This window comes from Gymnoscopelus braueri (assembly GCF_963280865.1).
Source record: "Gymnoscopelus braueri genome assembly, chromosome: 17".
Classification (NCBI taxonomy): domain Eukaryota; kingdom Metazoa; phylum Chordata; class Actinopteri; order Myctophiformes; family Myctophidae; genus Gymnoscopelus; species Gymnoscopelus braueri.
Window position 1 is genome coordinate 15,482,108 of NC_137617.1, and position 19,876 is coordinate 15,501,983.

Sequence of the window (19,876 nt, forward strand, 5' to 3'; positions counted from 1 at the left end):
ACGTGTGACCTTCCAGTTCTTAACCAGGCTGTTCTCCTCACTAAGGACATGGGCCACCCTACTGTGCTTGGCTGGATTTGTGTATAATTTATCCAATCAAAACGATGACGAGCCAACACAATAAAGTGAGCACTGCACCACTGTATTGTTGTGCGCTCCTCCTGGGTATGTGCGAAAGGTTAACCACTTTCAACCTTGCAATTAGCCAAAAATGTATTCACCCGTTTCCTAGGCTGTGTGTGCATCACTTCCTGTCGATCTCATTGGATATCATTGGTCATCTGACCAGTTTCATTGGATTTCATTGGATCAAATCGACAGGAAGTGATGCACACACAGCCTAGGAAACAGGTGAATTGAAACCGTTATTTAGAACCAATAGCCGACTTATGACCGAAAGCAGGTTTTCTTTTTTTATAATTCTCTATTCTAAAGGTGCTGCTAGATTAAAACATTACTAGAACTGTTTCGTTTAGCGTACAGCAGAGGGCGATTAGTTGAACACGTGGATGAACACTTTTGTCCCAAAATGACACGATTCAAGAGACTAGAAGTGGGAACACAGCTTTATATTTCAATGAATCGACATTTTTATAATTATACTTTGTTGTGCTGTATGAAAATAGTGGTGTACAAAAATAGTGAAAATAGCCAATCTCCAAGCTCACAACACGTCATGTGAGCTGGTAGACCTGCTACTTTCACTATTTTTTTAAATAATCTAAATGTATTCATCTAAATGTAAATAATAAATATAGTACAATTAAAATAGCAGATCTATAAGCTCACAGGGCGTGGTGGTGCGACACGCTGTGAGCTTGTTCATCTGCTATTTTTGTATAAAAGAGAACCACTCAAGTGGTTATTTCTCTCTGGGAGCTACTAGTTAACTTCTATGCTATACTGTATATCTCCCACTGTGCTCCGTTTATTTCCTCCCGTCTATCTCTCCATTTTCCCTCTCTTGTTCTCCCTCCCTGACCACCAGGGGTCATCCTTCGCTGACCCCTGGTGCATATTCAGATGTAGCCTCCCTGTTCAGCCGGAACAGGACAAGCTATTAACCCATTCAATCCGGGAACGCATATACACAGGCCTATTGTGTCATTTTAGATTTTTAGCTATAACCATTATTTTATACTTTGGGCTATTCAAAAATAGCAGATATACAAGCTCATAGCGTGGCACCGAGTGCCGCGCTATGAGCTTGTATATCTGCTATTTCTTTTGAAAATGTGTGCAAATCTTTGAATATATATGTTTTTAAAAGCGAACGTTTTCAACTCAAATCTTTGCTGGGGATTCTACAACTGTCTTCTAAAACATTTTCTTTTAATTAAAATACTTTTGCTATAATATCAGTGGTTCTCAAACTTTTTCCATGTCAAGGACCCCCAAAATGATATGTATTTGTCCGCGGATCCCCCCATCTCAAAACATTTTGTTCCAGGGACCCCCAGAAGCAAAGATTTTAGTTAAAAATGTATATATATATTCAAAGATTTGCACACATTTTTCAATAGCCCAAAGAAATCTTAAAATGACACGCATTTCCCGGATTGAATGGGTTAAGTCAGTGTAGATGTTCTCCGTTTCAACCCGTGTCCTAGAACGCCCTGACACCCCATGTTTTAGTGTGGAAATGAGGGCTCCCCCTCTCTCTGTTTGATCCAGGGCCACAGATGACTTATGTGATTGTACATCAGAGGAGAGGAGAGGAGAGGAGAGGAGAGGAGAGGAGAGGAGAGGAGAGGAGAGGAGAGGAGAGGAGAGAGGCTCACCTGAAAAGACGCTGGGGATCTTGGACAGAAAGCTCTTGACGGTCCTGATGGGGATTCCGCACTTCTCGTCCTGCATGCGCGCTATCACGTCTTCCATCTGTAAAGACAAAGCATGTCACTTCAAAGTTCTAGTTAGAAAACAGACAAATTAGCCCCGTCTACAAGCTCACAAGGCATAAAAACATGACACTCTGTAAGCTTGTATCAACTATTTCTGCTATTTTTGAAAAAACATTCTCTAAAAAAAATTATAATAATGAAAAGGGCCTACTCTGTGTGGAGTTTGCATGTTCTCCCCGTGTCTCTCAGGGTAGTTAATACCCTCACAAAAACATGTAGTAATCCTGGTCGCTATACCGCCTCCCCCATGACAGCCGGGGCGCCTGATGGAGGAGAAGGGAACTGGTTGGAATAACGTGTTCCTTCCACGCGCTACGTCCAACCAGGGAAACTCCCCCCCCCCCTGTCAGATGACAAGAAGGCCAGTTGGCTCTCATGCCTTGAAGGAGGCATGAGCTCGGCCCTGGCCTCCCTAGGCTGGTGAGGGGAGTGTAGCGCCCAGGATCACTTAGAAAATTGGCACCGGGTGAAAAATAAGGGTTAAAAAATCGTGGGATAAAAATTATTTAAAAAAAACATGAATTTACGGGCGTACATTCATACACAAAATAGTCTCTTTTTAAATAAGATTGTCCAAGTTGAATCAAACACCCCTCCTGCAGCACTTGGCACCTTCCCAATCAACAGGATTGCCACTGCAGAGGGGAGAGAGGTGACCCACACAAACAACTAAACTTCAGTTCAATAAATCAACATTTAAAACCATGAGTAGTACACTTCAGCAATGCATTTTCCAGTATCAATGATAAAACCTACAATGCCACAACTTGACCCACACTTCCAAGCCGGCTGGATGGTGGTTCATTTGGAAGCAGCTGTGTAGTCAACTGTGTGCAATGTCCCTGGTCATTGTCTGTGTGTATAGGGCACGGGCTGCCCTGTGACAATAAAACTATAAAAAAAAATACAATGGTGAACGTCAACGATATAGTTATAGTTATCTTTATAGCTATAGTGCTCAGTGTGAATGGCACTTAAAGGGGAAATCCACCCATTTTCAATATTTAACTATGTCATTAATATAGCATAAAGGAGTTGTGTGGAAATAAGAAAAAATTAAAAAAAAAATTAACATTGCAAAAAAATGTAACATTGCAAAAAAATTAACATTGCAAATTACACCATGATGAGTCATCACAGTGTAATTTGCAATGTTAATTTTTTTGCAATGTTACATTTTTTTGCAATGTTCATTTTTTTTTTTTTTTTTTCTTATTTCCACACAACTCCTTTATGCTATATTAATGACATAGTTAAATATTGAAAATGGGTGGATTTCCCCTTTAAGTGACCACATCACATATGGCTGGACGGCTGGGCTGGCCTACATCTGAAGATCAAGATTTGATATCGCTACATCCCACTATACAAGTATAAGAGAGTCAAATTATTGGGTTTATTGTACCCATGGCATGCCAACATTGGCATAACATTGTCTCCAGATTGCCAACCAAACTGACGTGGGCTCAACGTTGGCTTGCTACCCGAATACCTTCTGCTTCCTAATATAATCATAGCACGCAGTGCCTTGACATTTCAGCAACAACAAGAAATAGCAAAGAAAATTGCAATTAAAAATAGGTCATAAGAATAAACTAGTAGTCCATGCTCAGAGATGCGCGTTCTCCAACTACAGTACGTGCAGACTGTGGACCGTGACTGCAGATCCCATGGCTCATGGCAAAAATGCTAATAAACAGCTTAAATTTGGGAAGAGTGAGAAATATGCTTTATCAGTACCTGCATGTTCACATCAATGGCCAATGCACATGTACAATTTCAGATCGACTGGCCAGGCCAACCCACTGAGGAGAAAATTGCATGGGCACATAATTGATTAAATAAACTGTATATTGGTCACCTGTAGCATGCACAGTGCTGCTGTGAGTTATTGCCAACACAATTGGTGTGACCGTTTAGTAATTAAAGCTTCTGCACTTTATTCACCAGTCTACACACGTACATGAACAACCATACAGGATTATATCGGTGCTCCAAATCTTTATGGCCTTGCCTTGCTCTTTCTCTCTCTCTCATGGCGTTCTCTGTGTGTGTGTTCTGTGTGTGTTCTGCGTGCGTGCGTGCGTGCGTGTGTGCATGTGTGCGTGTTTATAACCCCAAGGCCTAATATAATCCAGCAGCTACACTGAGGAAAGCACAATTATCCAACTGGAAACACCTGCCGATTAATTGACTGAATTGAATGAATTAATGCTCTCCTGAGTCACTCCCACCACAGCAGAGTCTTAATAGTGACAGTTCACAAAAATGCTAATAAACAGCTCAAATGTGTGTGTGTGTGTGTGTGTGTGTGTGTGTGTGTGTGTGTGTGTGTGTGTGTGTGTGTGTGTGTGTGTGTGTGTGTGTGTGCATGTCTGTCTAGCTGGATACAGTATATTGTCTCCGTCGGGTGGAAACCTAATATGTCCAAAAACCTTCACTTTTCAGGATTCAAATTAAAAAATTGCTATTTTTAAGGCTTTCGTGTGACGCTGTAGCATGATCAGGTGGCCAAACAAAATCAGAAAATACGGAACTCTGGATGAAAGGGAGAAAGGAGCCAGTGGAGAAAACAGATCCTAGAGAAGAAAGTGGGGATGGATCGGTCACACCCTGAGGAAACCGGCAAACGGTACCACACCACGCCAGGCCCCGACTTGGAACCCCCAGGAGAAGCGGAAGAGAGGGCGGGGCCTAAGAAGAACACCTGGAGCCGGGAGCTAAAGAGACAGGGGACCAGCTGGAGAGAGGCAGAAAAGACAGCCGTGGAGGATGGAGACGAGTCGTCGTTGGCCTAAATGCTCCACTGGGAGCGATGGGCCTAAGTAGTAAGTAAGTAGTATGATCAAGTAGGGCAGTGGTTTTCAACACTTTTCATATAAAGCCCAAAACTTGGACTATTTAGTTGTCGTTGGATACGATTTTGTCCACAATTCCATGCTGTATTGATGTTGGTACCATAGGGGAGATAACAGGCAAACGTTGATCAAAATAACAATTCTTCTACATTCTCTAATTGTGTAGACTTCTTGTTAATCAAGTAATGCAGATGTTTAACAATCATTTAACTCTTGAGAGCGTAAAATGAAACCAAATGGACCCGTAAGGGTCCATTTGGTTTCACTTCACGCTCTCAAGAGTTAAAGATCTATATAAGGGTCCATTTGGTTACCAACTCGCCATCATTTAGCTGGGGACCACCTGGAATCCCTTCAAGGACCACTGGTGGTCCCCGCACCACTGGTTGAGAACAACTGAAGAAGGGCATTCATTTAGAGGTTTCTGCCCGACAGCAACGATATACAATATATTATCCTATATACTGTACAGGCCTAATGGGTGGGATGTGTTTAATAAATATAAATACTATGTGGTATGGGGTGCTGTGTGTGCGCATCCTGTCTTAATAAATGTGTGTGTGGTAATAAATGTCTCAGCCTGCCTCTGCTGGCTTGTTGACTTTCCACAAGACTTGAGTGAAAGCTTGTGAGGCGCACAGCCCGGGATGCAGGCGCCCAAGGGGGAGCTCACATCATTAAGGATTATATTGACACCTCACAGCAGCCAGGTAAACACACACACACACACAGGAAATCCACTGCAAAGAGGGGCTTGACATTTCAGATGGGTTTAGGGGTAAGGCGTGTGTGTGTGTGTGTGTGTGTGTGTGTGTGTGTGTGTGTGTGTGTGTGTGTGTGTGCATTTGTGCGCTGGGGGGCACCAGCCTTGCCTCTGCAGGGTGTAGACCACTATAGGAGGACAGGAAGAACATACAGTGGAGAAAGAGAGAAGGAGTGGAAAGGAAAGAGAACAGGAGAGATATATAAAGATGGAGGGAGAGAGAGAGCGGGAGAGAGAGAGAGAGAGGAACGCAGAGCGAGTGATATTCTCTCGTAATAACCTTGTATTTCGGTCTCTCTCTTCATCTCTGTCGCGTCTCTAAGCAGCTTTGCCAGTTTCAACAGTATTAGCCTCCCTTGATGCCCCGATGCTACCATTACCAGCTTATCTCCTTAGCACAGACCTGGCCTCTGGCGACCAGCGCACACACACACACACACAGACACACACACACACACAGAGACAGACACACACACACACACAGAGACAGACACACACACACACACACACACACACACACACACACACACACACACACACACACACACACACACACACACACACACACACACACACACACACACACACACACACACACACACACACACACACACACACACACACACCGGCCAGCACTCGCGATTATCTATGTCATTTACCCATTCATAGGATCTGTAAATATTCTTTCATGTTTACCGACCTTTGTGGTCTTCTCTCCCCTGCTGCTCTTCTTTGTGTCCTGACTCCTGATATACAGTACAGTGGTGGAAAGTAACAATTTAGAGGTATTTGTACTTTACTTGAGTATTTCCAATTTCCAATACTTTTACTTCTACTCCACTACATCTCAGAGGCAAATATTGTATTTTTACTCCACTACAATTATTTGAAAACGTTAGTTTAGTAGTTACTTTTCAGATATAAATTATGATATTATGAAACATGCATTAACCACTTTAGCCCTATTTCATACCTAGGCTATTTGAAAATAGCCGATCTACAAGCGCGTCGCATCGCGACGCGTTGTGAGCTTAGATCTGCTATTTTCAAACATTTTGGTACTTTTACCTTTGGTACTTTAAGTACATTTTGATACAAATACTTTTGTACTTTTACTCAAGTACATTTTTAATTCCGGACTTCTACTTAACAGAGTACTTCTACATTGCAGTATTGATGCTTTTACTTGAGTAAAACATTTGAGTACTTTTTCCACCACTGCTGATATACCGGATTTGTGACCACAGTTCCCAGACTTCCTTGATCTGAATCTGAATCAGACTCTACTTCACCGTCACGTCACTCGATTACAGGTATAAAATGTTTCTCAACATTACAGTGACAGAAAGGGTCAAGTCAAATCAAGTATACAAGGTCCAGTATATACATACGGTGCCTGATTAAAAATGGACAATGAACAGACGGCACTACGGAATACAGAAATGCTTCTTGTGCAGCTGGAAAACAAATCTAACCATTTAAAAATAGCCGCGTAAAATCACAGTTTCATGGTTGAAGTGACATGGTTAAAGAAATGAAAAATAGAGCGTCGGTTATAAAATCACCTCAAATAGCAGCAGGTATAAAATCACGGTTTAATGTGCACGTGGCATGGTTAAAGAAAAACACAGCAATATAAAGCAGTGGGTATTGAGTCACCATCTCTTGTGCATTATATTAACTGCAAGTCTAAACATAAGGGATAGTGTTAGTGCTGCAGCAGAGAGTGCAGACTTCTTTATTTAGTTTTGTTTGTTTGGAGCGGAAATAAGCCTTAGGGCTTTTATTGTGTGTTTTTCCTCTGTGATATTTTGTGTGTTATTATCATGGAAGTGCTGATGTGCTCTTTCTTTTTTTATCACCAAATAAATAATAAATAATGCCAAGTTCGGTTTCAAACTCACCCAGCTGATGGCTACTCAGATCATGGTTATGAAGAGCGCTATAGGGGGGGAGCGCTTATAATAATAATAATAATAATAATAATACACTTTATTTATGTAGCACTTTTCAAAAATAGGTTTACAGGGGTTAGGGGTTAGTCTTCGCCTCGGGGCCAGGAGGCCAGAGTGCCACGCTACGAGCTTGTAGATCTGCTATTGTTTTTTTTTTATCGTGAAAATGTTTGCAAATCTTTGAATATATATGTTTTTTAAAGCATTTTTTTAACTCAAATCTTTGCTTCTGTGGATTCTACAAATGTCTTCTAAATCCAAAAAGTTTTTTTTAATAGCAGAAAAAAAAAAAAAAAAAAAAAATAGCAGATCTGTATATCTGCTATTTTTGAATAGGGCAAGAAAGCTAAAGTGACACAGATGCGTTACCGGATTGAACGGGTTAAAAGACTGACTGACACACGCTTTATGCCGTGCACACGCGCCACAGTCACACAATCTCACACCTGAGAGGTTCCTGCTAAAAAGCCATTAAAGTGTAGTTCGACTCAGCAGATTAGGCGTATTGAAAGAATCCCACCCAAATTAACAACCGAGCTCTTTTATCAAGTTGTCATTGTGGCATTGTAGCACTGGCAGACAGAGAGCAGTTCCAGCTTTTGAGTGTAATTTGTATGCTTCTGTGAGTCTACCATATATACATATATATACATATATACAAAAAAGCAACCGGAAATCAATCCCTAAATGAATGCTATTGGTTGGGTAGCTTGTCAATGAAATAATCCCACCCCTCCTAGAGCATACCCTACTTTATCGTCAATTTTAAAATAAAAGGGACCATAATTTACCAAAACGCATATATCATGATGATTGAAAGAAGACTTTAAACTAGCGACTGGAAGCATATTATATTTATGACAATGTTTGGTAAGAAAATCCAAGTCTAAAGCTCATCAAAAACCCACCCACTTGCGTTGAGAAAAAATCTTTCTCACACCAGCAGGGGTAAAACAGCGAAACTACAGGCTATTCATATGAAATGTCACTTCCTATATAGACTAAATTTCAAAGCAGGAAGCTGGGCCCTTGGAGTCTACACAGTAAAAGCGTCAGTTTTGTAACTCTGGGTGTGTACAAATGTAACCCATTTGGTTACATTTGCACACACTCAGGGATAAAGTAACGAAAGACTTTACTGTGTAGCTAGCTCAAGCAGCCAGCAAGTGCAGTTAAACTGCACCTAAACCAATTTCGTAGCACATCAGTGAGTTCATCAAAGAGCTTGTCTAAGTCAAAATGACTCGATATTCATTTACAGGCACAGCAAAGCAGTTTACATGTACTAATGTCCGGCAGAGCGACACATTTTAACTCTCCCTCCACTCCGGGGAACCCCTTTACTGATCCTGACGAGCAGGTTGGTGCCTTGCATGGTTGTGCCTCCACTGATATGTGTGTGCGTGCGTGCGTGCGTGCGTGCGTGCGTGCGTGCGTGCGTGCGTGCGTGCGTGTGAAAAACTGTGAATGAACGGGTGAATGTCGCGCACATAAAGCACTTGGCGTTATAAATGCAGACCATTTACTGTACAGGGCTGTAGCCAGCTAGCACTGAAAGACATACTAATAACCGATTCAATCCGGGAACGCATCTGTGTCATTTTAGATTTTAGCTATAACCATTATTGTTATACTTTGGCTATTCAAAAATAGCAGATCTACAAGCTCAGCACCGAGTGCCACGCTATGAGCTTGTAGATCTGCTATTTTAGAAAAATCTTGAACATTTGTGCAAATCTTTATTTTTTTAAAGGGTCTACACCATGAAAATCACTTTTTTCTTGGTTTTTTGTATTTTTTGGGGTCCCCAGTGTCTCTTGTACCCAAAAAAATGTTGTTTTTTTTAATTCAGTCATTCCTTCTCATTTCATGGATTTCCAGAATGGGCGTGTCTGAACAGGCGATCTCAGAATGGAAATGTTTATGATGTCATAAACATTAATGATGGCAAACCCAATGTTAAATGAAAAGTGCCCGAATCGCTCCGAAACTTTTTCTACCCCCCCTAAGTGGGGGTCTACGAACAAATACTTCGGGCTCGGATTTTGGCTCCGCCCCCCGGAAGTGGGTGAAACAGGCACCTCAAACACTTGGTGGAATTGTTCAAAAATGTTCAAAGTGTTTTTTTCTCGATTTTGTATTTTTCTTAGATGCTTCTTTTTATGCAGAATTTTTTTTTATTTTTTATTAACAGACAGAATTGCTCAGTAGCCCCCCCCTGCACAAGAGGACGTTTTGGTATTGCAGCTGAAAGTGCTGTATAAGCCAGAGACAATTGACTTGGGATGAGTATATCTGAGTGATGATTTAGGCTCAAACCTTTTGAAAAAGGTTTGAGGGACATACACCATATGATATTAAATACCAAATATTTTTTTTAAATTCATGGTGTAGCTCCTTTAAAACAACTTTTTTTAACTCAAATCTTTGCTTCTGGGGGTCCCTGGAACAACATATTTTGATGTGGGTCGGCAGCCAAAAACGTATAATTTTGGGGGTCTCCTTGACATGAAAAAGTTTGAGCACCACTGATACAATAGTTTTTTTCCTAAAAAAAACATTTGTTGAGACATTTGACAGTTACCAATGATCGCTTTAAAAAAACATATATTCAAAGATTTTCAAAGATTTTCACAAATTTTCCAAAAATAGCAGATCTACAAGCTCATAGCGCGGCACTCGGTGCCGCGCTATGAGCTTGTAGATCTGCTATTTTTGAATAGCCAGAGAAATCTTAAAATGACACAGATGCGTTCCCGGTCTTAAGGGGTTAGGACGTAACTGTCACATCTTGTCGCCTTTACACTTAGTAGATCGGCTTCAGTCAGGCAGGCAGTTCTGCAGGGCTTCATCAACTTCTGCCACTCGGGGCACAAATCGACTACATCTAGTTAACAGCCAGCAGGGAACCGGCCTAATGATAACATAATTAGCCCCCTTGTCATTTGGCAACCTACAAATCCCTAACATTATCCATTATATAAGCCTGTGGTTTTCAGAGTAGGGGGCCACTAAAGTAGGGGGGTGGGGGAATTGAAGAAAAGAAAATGAAAAAACAAACAATAACAAATTCATACAATAAAAACTAAATGCAATTAATCTTCAAATTCAATTCATAATAAAGATTATTGTATTAATTTAACCACTTTCAACTTGGTGTTGAAAGTGGTAATATTTTCCAGTGAGTCCTGTATAGACTTAAACAATGTGGTGGCTTTTTAAGCCACGGATTTACTGTGCCAAGCGCCTGATCTCTTATTACTGTTTTTATTTAATATTTTATTTACTTACTCTTTGTACTTACATTTGTAAAAAAAATAAAAAATAAAATAAAAAAGATTATACCAGCAGGATTACGTGTGATGTGGTATTTATAGTATGAAGGCAAGAGCACAGCGCGTTCATTGTCTCTGTGTTTGACTCGGCCTCGTTTGCTCCCAACGTGTACACTGATCCATCACTAACGCTGCAGCTCTGAGCCCGCGCTGTGGTGTTCACGCTGGCACACTGACATGGTCGTGACCTGCTAAGAACTGGGAACATCCAGGGGTGGAAAAAGTACTCAAATGTTTTACTTAAAGGGATTGTAGGCGAGTTCAGAGATAAAAAAAAGAAAAAAACTATTGTCAAACACCGCACCTCCACTCCCCCCCCCTCCTCATCTGCAGTTCGTGTCCCCGACCACCAGGGGGTGATGCAGGGGGGACTTCTAAACGGGCCATGCCGAAAATAGGTTGCTTTATTCGGATACAATGCATGTCAATGCCCGCCCCTGCCGGTTCTCTGAATTTTTTTTTTTAAATAGGCTCTTTCATGATAAATTGACCACATATATGAAGTTAAACAACTAAATTCTATCCAAACGATATCTTAAAAGTAAATTCCGTGCCTCAAAAAAGAAGTTTGAGAGCGTTTTAAAACCGAAAGTAAGAAGTATAAACTTCTATGGTGGAAACAATGGCGGCTCGTTCCATTTTTGTCGGCTGCACTCGGTCCCATTCGGTTTCACCCGAACACTTCACACGGGCACGGACGCGCACGGACGCGCACATGCGCGTCCATGCATTTACGTCCCGGACAAACATAAATAGTAGGGAAAATACGGATTTCAGAAAGAGGACTGTGTTTCAATGCAGGAAAACACCCCAGCATCATTATATAGTGGCTGATAGAGGGGAAGAAATTCTAAATATATATATATATATTCTTAAAATTTAGGCTTAATGTTGCCTACAATCCCTTTAAGTAAAAGTATCCGGAATTCAAAATTCACTTGAGTAAAAGTACATAAGCATTGGTATCGAAATGTACTTAAAGTACCAAAGGTTAAAGTACTAAAATGTTTGAAAATAGCAGATCTACAAGCTCACAACGCGTCGCGATGCGACGCGTTGTGAGCTTGTAGATCGGCTATTTTCAAATATATTTGTATGAAATAGGGCTAAAGTGGTTAAAATATGTTTTATGATTTAATAGTTTATATCTGCAAAGTAACTATTAACTAAAGTTTTCAAATAATTGTAGTGGAGTAAAAGTATAATATTTTCCTCAGAGATGTAGTGGAGTAAAAGTAAAAGTATTGAAAATTGGAAATACTCCAGTAAAGTAAAAGTACCTCAAAATTGTACTTAAGTACAGTACTTGAGTTAATGTACTTAGTTACTTAACACCACTGGTCGTGACCTGCGAAGAACTGGGAACATCAGTAACCCAAACATTATTGTCAAGTACTGTTCTTATTTTGATTAGAGGGGTACAACGGCTACCAATCGATTTAATCAACTATAAAAAAAATCATTAACCCATTAAAGACCTGAGGCCGATTCTACAAATGCCTTCTAAATCAGTAGTTCTCACACTTTCAAGATTTTTCAAAAACGTTCAAAAATAGAAGTGACGCACTTGTGAGCTTGTATATTTGCTATTTTTAAATAGCCAACGCAAAAATGTAAAATGACACTGATGATGCATTTAGTGAACATAAAATCAATTTTCAGGTCAGGATACCAATTTCATCCTATCAGGAGAGAGAACTCATACAGGATACAGGATAAACAAGTGAAATTGGAAGTGATGACAAAGGACTTTGAGCGGAACATTTTTGAACTGGAACACTATACAATTTAAAAGGTGATAAATGGGGTGCTCTCTCTTTATTGGATGAAATTAGCAACCCACCTGAAAATGTATTTTTCTGCTTATTAAAGAGCTGGTGAGATGGGAAAGACCCCCGTTACCGAACAGAAATATGCAAGATAGCAGTGATTACTATCACAATAAAGAGCTACACTTTTTCTTTTAACCAAAAAAATAACACTTAAAACTACCTTTAACTTCCCTGCCAGAGGTTTTTTTTTATTTTACTTCCCCCAGTGCCAGTGTTTAAATTTTTTTTACACAGGATTTTAAAGTAATAAGTTAACCAAGGAGTGAATGGAGCTAGAAATCTTTGGATCGTGATATCTCTGGTTCTGTGTGGATAAATTGAAAAAATAAAAGACTTTAAAAAAAAAAAAAAATCAACGGTTATACTCGTGATTGGCAGGTAAAGTGTTAAGCAGACATGACATCTTTAGTGATGACATAGTGATGTATGACACCCTAAATGTGCAACTTGATTAATTGGCTGGGAATTATGCTCACCAGAGTAGTTTAGGATTCAATTTGGAGCAAAACAGCCTTCTGGTACCAAATAAATATGAAGAATTCCATTTAATCCAATTTACCAGAAAATAACTTCCTCCACAAAATCCAAATGTAGGCATGTTTATCTCCTTTAGTTACTCCCAGACTGCTTCAGATGTATGCATAAACGCATGAGATTCAGAAAAAAATCTTCTGGTGAAAAGATGCCCCCAGATTAAGCCTCTCATCTTAAACAATGCCTGTGTTTGCGGGGGTTTGAAAAGATGCACGTTTCGTTTTGCATGGTTCTGAGGGAGTGGGGGGAGTTGTGTTGAGATTGGGGGCAGGGGGGACTATAAGAACATATAAAAAACCCTTGTATTAATAGAGAATTAATGATTTATTGCTGATCGCGCTGAGCATGCCAGTGCATGGCATTATGTTGAGGATCCCAATCCAAAGCCTGCTGTATGTGGAACAGGCAGCGTCGGTGATCTAACAAGATCTGACAGGGAAACCTACCGAGTCTCATAAACGAGAGTGCAAGCCATGGGTCTCATCTGCCTAATACTCTGTATTTTTAATGTGAAAATCCACCCATACACAGCAGATGAGTCACCAGCAGAAAATAGGAAAATGTCTATCTTTAGCGGGTTATATTGTTACCAATACATGTGCTTAGATAGTTCTCCTCAGGGGAGCAGCAGCGATAAGTAGGCCTACGTACAGCTGTCTTGTAAAGCAGTGGATTCAAACTGTGGTTCGGGACCCCCCAGGGGGGTCCCCCCAAAGGATTTTGGGGGGTGATGATGGGTAAGATGGATTAGCTTAATGTGCGACATTGTTTTCTCACTCAACAGTAAACAAACCAACGTACAGCATACACTAAGTGTATACAGTGTATCTGCACATTTATAAAGTGACAATTACATTTAATTACATTTTTATAAGACCACTATTGCATCAAAAGTAATAAAAAAAACAATACTATAAAAATTGTCAAACATTGAACAACTTGTCAAATATTTACACAATAGTTTCACAATATTATCTGTGGAACCCAGTCAAACTAAATGGAATGCCTCAACTCCTGCAATTCGAAGTGCTGGAGGAGGAGTCCCTAGTTCTAATATGATTTTTTTGGGGGGGCAATGTTTCATAATCGTGTTTTTATTGTTGTATAATCCCAAAAGGGATGGTTCACAAGACTAGACACAAAAACAAAACTCATCGATCCATCCATCCATTCACAACTGAAAGCAGCAGCTACTGTCATTTTCATTTTGTAAACATTTCTTGCACTATTTGTGGCATTTTGTAATTTCAGCAAACACTCTGCCAGAAAAGTTTGTCAGAAAGTCTGTCAGAAAACTACTGCTCATTGTAGAGTCTCATGATACTCAAACATGCACTGAAAGTCCCTGAGAAGCTAACGCTAATGCCGAACGAGCTAACGCTGGTTGCTTGTTTCTCTCCCTGGCAACACCGAGTTGCCAGCTTCTGGGAGAAAAAAATAACTTTGCATCGGTTATAATAGACGAATTTCACTCATACACGCGCTCCCATTATGCCAACGGAGGGGGTCGGAAAAATTACGACAGGGGAATCGCTGGAAAAACTCAACGCCACTTTCTACGTCGGTGAGTGACTAACGACACATCAAAGATAACACTTAAAATGTCCGGATCTCTCCTTTAAGTCACACTACTTGAATAAAAATGAATCATGGTGCCTAGAGTCAAAAGCAAGAACGAAAAAAGGAAGGAAGAAGGACAAAAGGGAAGAAAATGTAACATTTCCCTGCGTTCACAACTTGGGACAAGCAAACAAATAGAACAAAGGTGATAACAATGGCTCATGCGATACAAATACAATTTCAATCTTTCCGTTTCTTTGTGTTCACTGACTGTGCAGCTGTCGGATATTGAGAAGTGACGGCAATGTTTCATAATGGTGTTTTTATTGTTGTATAATCCCCGTAAGGGATGGTTCATAAGACAAGACACAAACAAAAAACTCACCCATCCATCCATCCATCCATTCACAACTGAAAGCGGCAGCTACTGTCATTTTCATTCTCATTTTGTAAACATTTCTTGCACTATTCGTGGCATTTTGTAATTTCAGTAAACACACTGATGTGGAACGGCACTTCAGCCCTGAACCCTGGCCCTCAGCCCCCACACACACACACACACACACACACACACACACACACACACAATTGTATTAGTATACTTGTGAGGACATAAAAATGTTAGGACGCCACTGAAAATAGCTGAAAGAAGCCAAAAGCACTTGTGAGGACATAAAAATGTTAGGACGCCACTGAAAATAGCTGAAAGAAGCCAAAAGCTAGCCGGAAAACAGCAGATCTACAAGCTCACAACGCGTCGCGCTGCGACGCGTTGTGAGCTTGTAGATCAGCTATTTTCCGGTGTGTGCACATCGCTGTACAACTAAGAAAGAAATAAACCTAACTTCTGAATGTCTAATCCTAACACATTCTACTATACATTTGGTCCTCACAAGTATAATCACACACACACACACACACACACACACACACACACACACACACACACACACACACACACACACACACACACACACACACACACACACACACACACACACACACACACAAACAATCAGTTTAAGCCTGTGTGCAGCCACCAGGTGAGCGGGGGTGCTGAAGCATTAAATGGGCTTTATTGACGGAATGGTAAAATCTGCATAACAGTAGAGCAACAATCATGTTTTCAGATGGCTGTGTTTTGGGGTAGATTCGGCCCATGTGTGTGTGTGTGTGTGTGTGTGTCCGCGATTCAGATTGTGTTTGCATGTATTCATGTTAGGTTTCTAGGAGTGAAGCAGTTAAAACTAAACAATTGCTTTAATCGATAAATTATACATAAAAACTGTTTTAATAAGAAAATAATCGATTTAGTGGGTATACATTTTATTGTACACTGGCTATTTTCTATATTTTTTCTGCCAGACCGTTGCATGATGAAGTATAAAATAGATATTTCATTGATATATTAAAAATAAAACAAAATTTTCCTTTTTAAAACGGTGCTTCTCGATTATTCCATGAATCGAAAAAAAGAATCCAAAGATTAATCACTAAGAAAATAAACGATAGTTGCAGCCCCAGACTTTTCCACATCTATCAGATCCATCAGTGGTGGAGCCTGCTGCACCTGCCTCTCCATTAGAACACAGTCTCATACTACAGCACCCAGCCTCACATCCCACATCTCCATTAGAACACCGTCCCCATGTGTCCCCTAGGGTAGGTACCCTCACAAAAAAACATGCAGTAATCCTGGTCTCTCTCTATACTGCCTCCCCCTGGTCAGCCGGGGCACCTGATGGAGGGGAAAGGAACTGGTTGGAATACCGTGTTCCTTCCACGAGCTACGTACTACCGGGGACCCCCCCCCTCCCCCCTGTCGGGTGATAAGAAGCGGCCTGCTCACTCCTTGTGCGTTGAAGGAAGCATGAGCTCAGTTCGGGGCTCTCCCCAGGCTGGCAGAGGGAGAGTAGCGCCCAGGATTACAGCTTAGGCCAGGGGTCTTCAACAGGGGGTCCGGGACCCCTAGGGGGTCCTCAGAGTTACTACAGGGGGTCCGCCAAATCTTTGTGTGGTGGGGAACATTAGCCTAAAATAGCAGATCCACAAGCTCACAACGCCTCGCAGCGCGAGGCGTTGTGAGCTTGTGGATCGGCTATTTTCGGAGAGTCAGTGTGGAGGGGAAAAGAGCAGACCAAGTACAGTGCTAACGGTCAAGTTAACTAAATATTGAAGGTTTAAAGGTTAACTATCTGAAAATACAAATAAAAAAAATACAAAAGGAACGACTTGACTTGAAGTGAGCTTTGTCGTGTGGCTCTCTATAGGCGACACCCCCCAGGACTCCACCAGTACCGTTGTAGGTAAGTTTCAGCTTAATGGCCGGTGCTGAATATTAATGGACTCTGCACTGCGCTAGGCCCCAACCAGGCAGGGGAGGAGGATAGGTAAAACCAGACAGACAGAGAGAGAGAACATTTGAGGAAGGGAAAGAAACAGATGAATGGTTTTCCGGGACAGAACGGAGGGGAGAGAGAGAGAAAGAGAGAGAGAGACACCAGAGTGATGTGGAACAGACAAAATAGGCGGAAACTCAACAACCTTGTAACCCAAAGTCATATTTGCAATCTAAGTGACCATTAAGAATTAATTAGATGTTGGAAGACCATTGATCATCCTGTCTTGTCCTCATCTTACTGGACATAAAGTTTTGATAAGGATACGACAGCCAAGGGGAATATAGGGCAAAAGGAAAACTCCATTATCCAGGAGGGAGAGGGATAAGAGAGAGAGAGAGAGAGAGAGAGAGAGAAAGTGAGGGAGAAAAATGAGAGAAAGGAGATTTGGACTTGATATAAAAATGATAAAAGCAGAGAGAGAGCGGAAAAAATACTTTAGACTTTTTTTTAAAAGACCACTTTGAGCTATAGCTTGTCATTAAACTGCTCTATCAGACAGAATAAATAATAGGAAAGGCTACGAAAGCGGCAGTCAATGTGTTTTAGGCCATAACAATTCTGCACAGCTACAACAGCTGTAATGAATTGGCCCCCAGCGCTTGCCCTACGTGCCAGAATGCTTTGGCTCCTTGTCGATTCTATTAGCTAACGTTGGCAGGTTATATGTCTTGTTTATAGACGTAGTCTAACAACATAGACTTCTTTATTCTGATAAACATTAAGCCTGGAATTCACATTAGGATTGTACTCTGAGAGCTGTGTTGGAGTTTATGAACAGATTTTTTGATATTTTTGCTGTTTTTAATGCTGGAACCCTTTCTTCAATTCATCAAGTATTTTCTTTTTGTTTCTGGATTGTTCATTTACCATGAAGGAATGCGACTTAACAAGATGAGTTGGGGGGAACTGATTTGGGGTTTCTTTAATTATTAAAGGAATATCTCTATATATACAGTATATATGTTATTGGACGTCATACCTTTTCATATGAAGATGTCGTTTTTATTCTTTATTTCACCCTAACTGTTTTACACACTAAACACCCCACCTCCGGTCAGATATATCAATACTACTGCAGTCAGCCTCGGTTTCAGAATAAGATGGTCAACGGGATCAAAAGCTTAAGACGGGTCAATAAAGAGTCTGCACGACTGGTTTACTGATAGAATTCGCATTTACATAAATGACTTTCATCCTGTGTGTAAGTCCAGACCTATACGGTGCCTCTGGCCCAGCAATATCCTGAGTTGTTCTTTTCACTCTTGAGAGCCTAAAAATCTCACCCTTACCTGCAGCGTAAGGTGGCTGTCCGTTATGCTCGGCTGTCCAGAGAGGTGCTATAATAATTCATTACTGTCTTTTTAAGACTAATTATAGAGAAAGTGAGATATGGGTGTGTGTGTGGGGGGAGGGGGGAGATGGTCTGCAGGAGATGTGGGGTGGATGGAGGTTGAAACTGAGAGGAGAAGGAGGCATATGAGGAGAAATTTGAAATGCATTAACCCATTAAGACCGAGAACGCATCTGGGTCCTTTTAGATGTCTTTGTGCTATTCAAAAATAGCAGATATACAAGCTCATAGCGCGGCTGTTTTTTCTTTTTTTAAACGTATGTTTCTACATCAGTGGTTCTCAAACGTTTTGTAATAGGGACCCCAGAAGCGGCTGCCGCGCCATGAGCTTGTATGTGTGCAAATATTTGAATATATATATTTAAGGAAAACATTTTGACTAAAATCTTTGCTTCTGGGGTCCCTATTACAAAACGTTTGAGAACCACTGATGTAGAAACATACGTTTAAAAAAAAACTGTTAGGATTTAGAAGACATTTTAGAATCCCCAAGAAGCAAAGATTTGAGTTCACAAATGTTCGCTTTAAAAATATATATATTCAAAGATTTGCACAAACGTTCACGATTTTTCAAAAATAGCAGATCTACAAGCTCGTAACTAAGATATCTAAAAATGGCACCGATTCTTACCCGGTCTAAATGGGTTAAAATAACTGGACGGAGAATGAACGATGCGGGTGAGAGACAGAGAGTAATCGAGAGAGAGAGAGAGAGAGAGAGAGAGAGAGACGGCTAGATAATATCTAGCATTCTAGCCGTCTCGTTTCTCTCTGCTATCTATTCATCGATATTATAGTGAGAGACAGCGAGGGAGAGAGAGAGAGAGAGAGAGAAAGGGCTGGATAGGGAGTGACTGAGGGGAAAACAGACCACGGTTTGACTTATTCATAAAGGATACAATATAGTGTACAGAAGGATAAGGAGATTAATGATTCATAAAATCGTGCCACCTGTCAATCAAACCACACGGGGGGGCCCGTCTGACTGCGGCGCGGTGCATTCTAGACGTCAGTCACCTCATAGTGTTACCGTCGGGTGGAAACCCCATATGTCCAAAACTTTTACTTTTCACCATTCAAGCAGAGAAATAGCGAAAATAGCAGATCTACGAGCTCAAAAGGCGTCACGTTTGTAGATCTGCTATTTTTGCTATTTTTGTGTGACACTGTAGCAGTGGTGTAAAGTAACTAAGTACATTTACTCAAGTACTGTACTTAAGTACAATTTTGAGGTAATTTTACTTAACTGGAGTGTTTCCAATTTTCAATACTTCTACTCCACTACATCTCAGAGGCAAATATTGTACTTTTACTCCACTACTATTATTTGAAAACTTTAGTTACTAGTTACTTTGCAGATATAAATTATTATATTATAAAACACA

The 19,876-nt window shown here is 40.7% G+C and overlaps 1 protein-coding gene across 1 annotated transcript in view; it reads right to left on the reverse strand.

Moving 5' to 3' along the window:
* The window catches only part of LOC308104997 (regulator of G-protein signaling 7-like), a gene marked incomplete at its 3' end in the record, with an annotated part of 124,719 nt that overhangs the window by 51,020 nt on the left and 53,823 nt on the right, over positions 1–19,876 (reverse strand). The window contains exon 3 of the mRNA XM_080455632.1: positions 1,782–1,878. Within this exon, the coding sequence (XP_080311758.1) occupies positions 1,782–1,878 (97 nt within the window). The remainder of the gene's footprint in view (positions 1–1,781; positions 1,879–19,876) is intronic.